Source organism: Nanorana parkeri, unplaced genomic scaffold (assembly GCF_000935625.1).
Source record: "Nanorana parkeri isolate BGI_ZX_2015 unplaced genomic scaffold, ASM93562v1 scaffold3294, whole genome shotgun sequence".
NCBI lineage: Eukaryota > Metazoa > Chordata > Amphibia > Anura > Dicroglossidae > Nanorana > Nanorana parkeri.
This window is the reverse complement of record NW_017309562.1, coordinates 46,749-47,130: the sequence shown is the minus strand read 5'-3', so window position 1 is coordinate 47,130 and position 382 is coordinate 46,749. Positions and strand designations below refer to the sequence as shown.

The 382-nt window shown below is 59.4% G+C and overlaps 1 protein-coding gene across 1 annotated transcript in view; it reads left to right on the top strand.

Annotated features, from left to right (window-relative positions):
- Positions 1-382, top strand: part of LOC108803005 (neurexin-3-like) — a gene marked incomplete at its 5' end in the record, with an annotated part of 25,653 nt that overhangs the window by 10,884 nt on the left and 14,387 nt on the right. Inside the window, one exon of the mRNA XM_018574856.1 lies at positions 204-230. Coding sequence (XP_018430358.1) covers positions 204-230 — 27 coding nt within the window. The remainder of the gene's footprint in view (positions 1-203; positions 231-382) is intronic.

The window sequence follows — 382 nt, the reverse complement described above, 5'->3', positions numbered from 1 at the left end:
TCCTGTCATCCAGGGGGCGTTTCCAGGGGGGTCCCTCCTCTTAAAGGGCAGCGCAGTGTGAGCTTTGCTTGTGCACAGGACTGGCCGGCTGCTCTGCCATCTGCTGGCGGTTGTTGAGGGGTGCGGGGCATGGGTTTTGGGGGTACCTCGTGATTCACTGCTGTACTAACATCTGCTTTGTTTTTGTTCCTCGGCTAACAAAGACGCTTTGACCAAAGCTAATCTACAAGGTAGTGCGCCACCTTCTAACCTGTAATACCGCCGCACAGCCACCAGAGGGCGCCATTCTCAATGGGATCGGGCTGCTCTGGCTGCTGCTGTGGCTGCTGTGTGTGCGGGGACTGGTCAGTACTGTGGGGGCGGGGCAGGGGGGGGGGTCGCT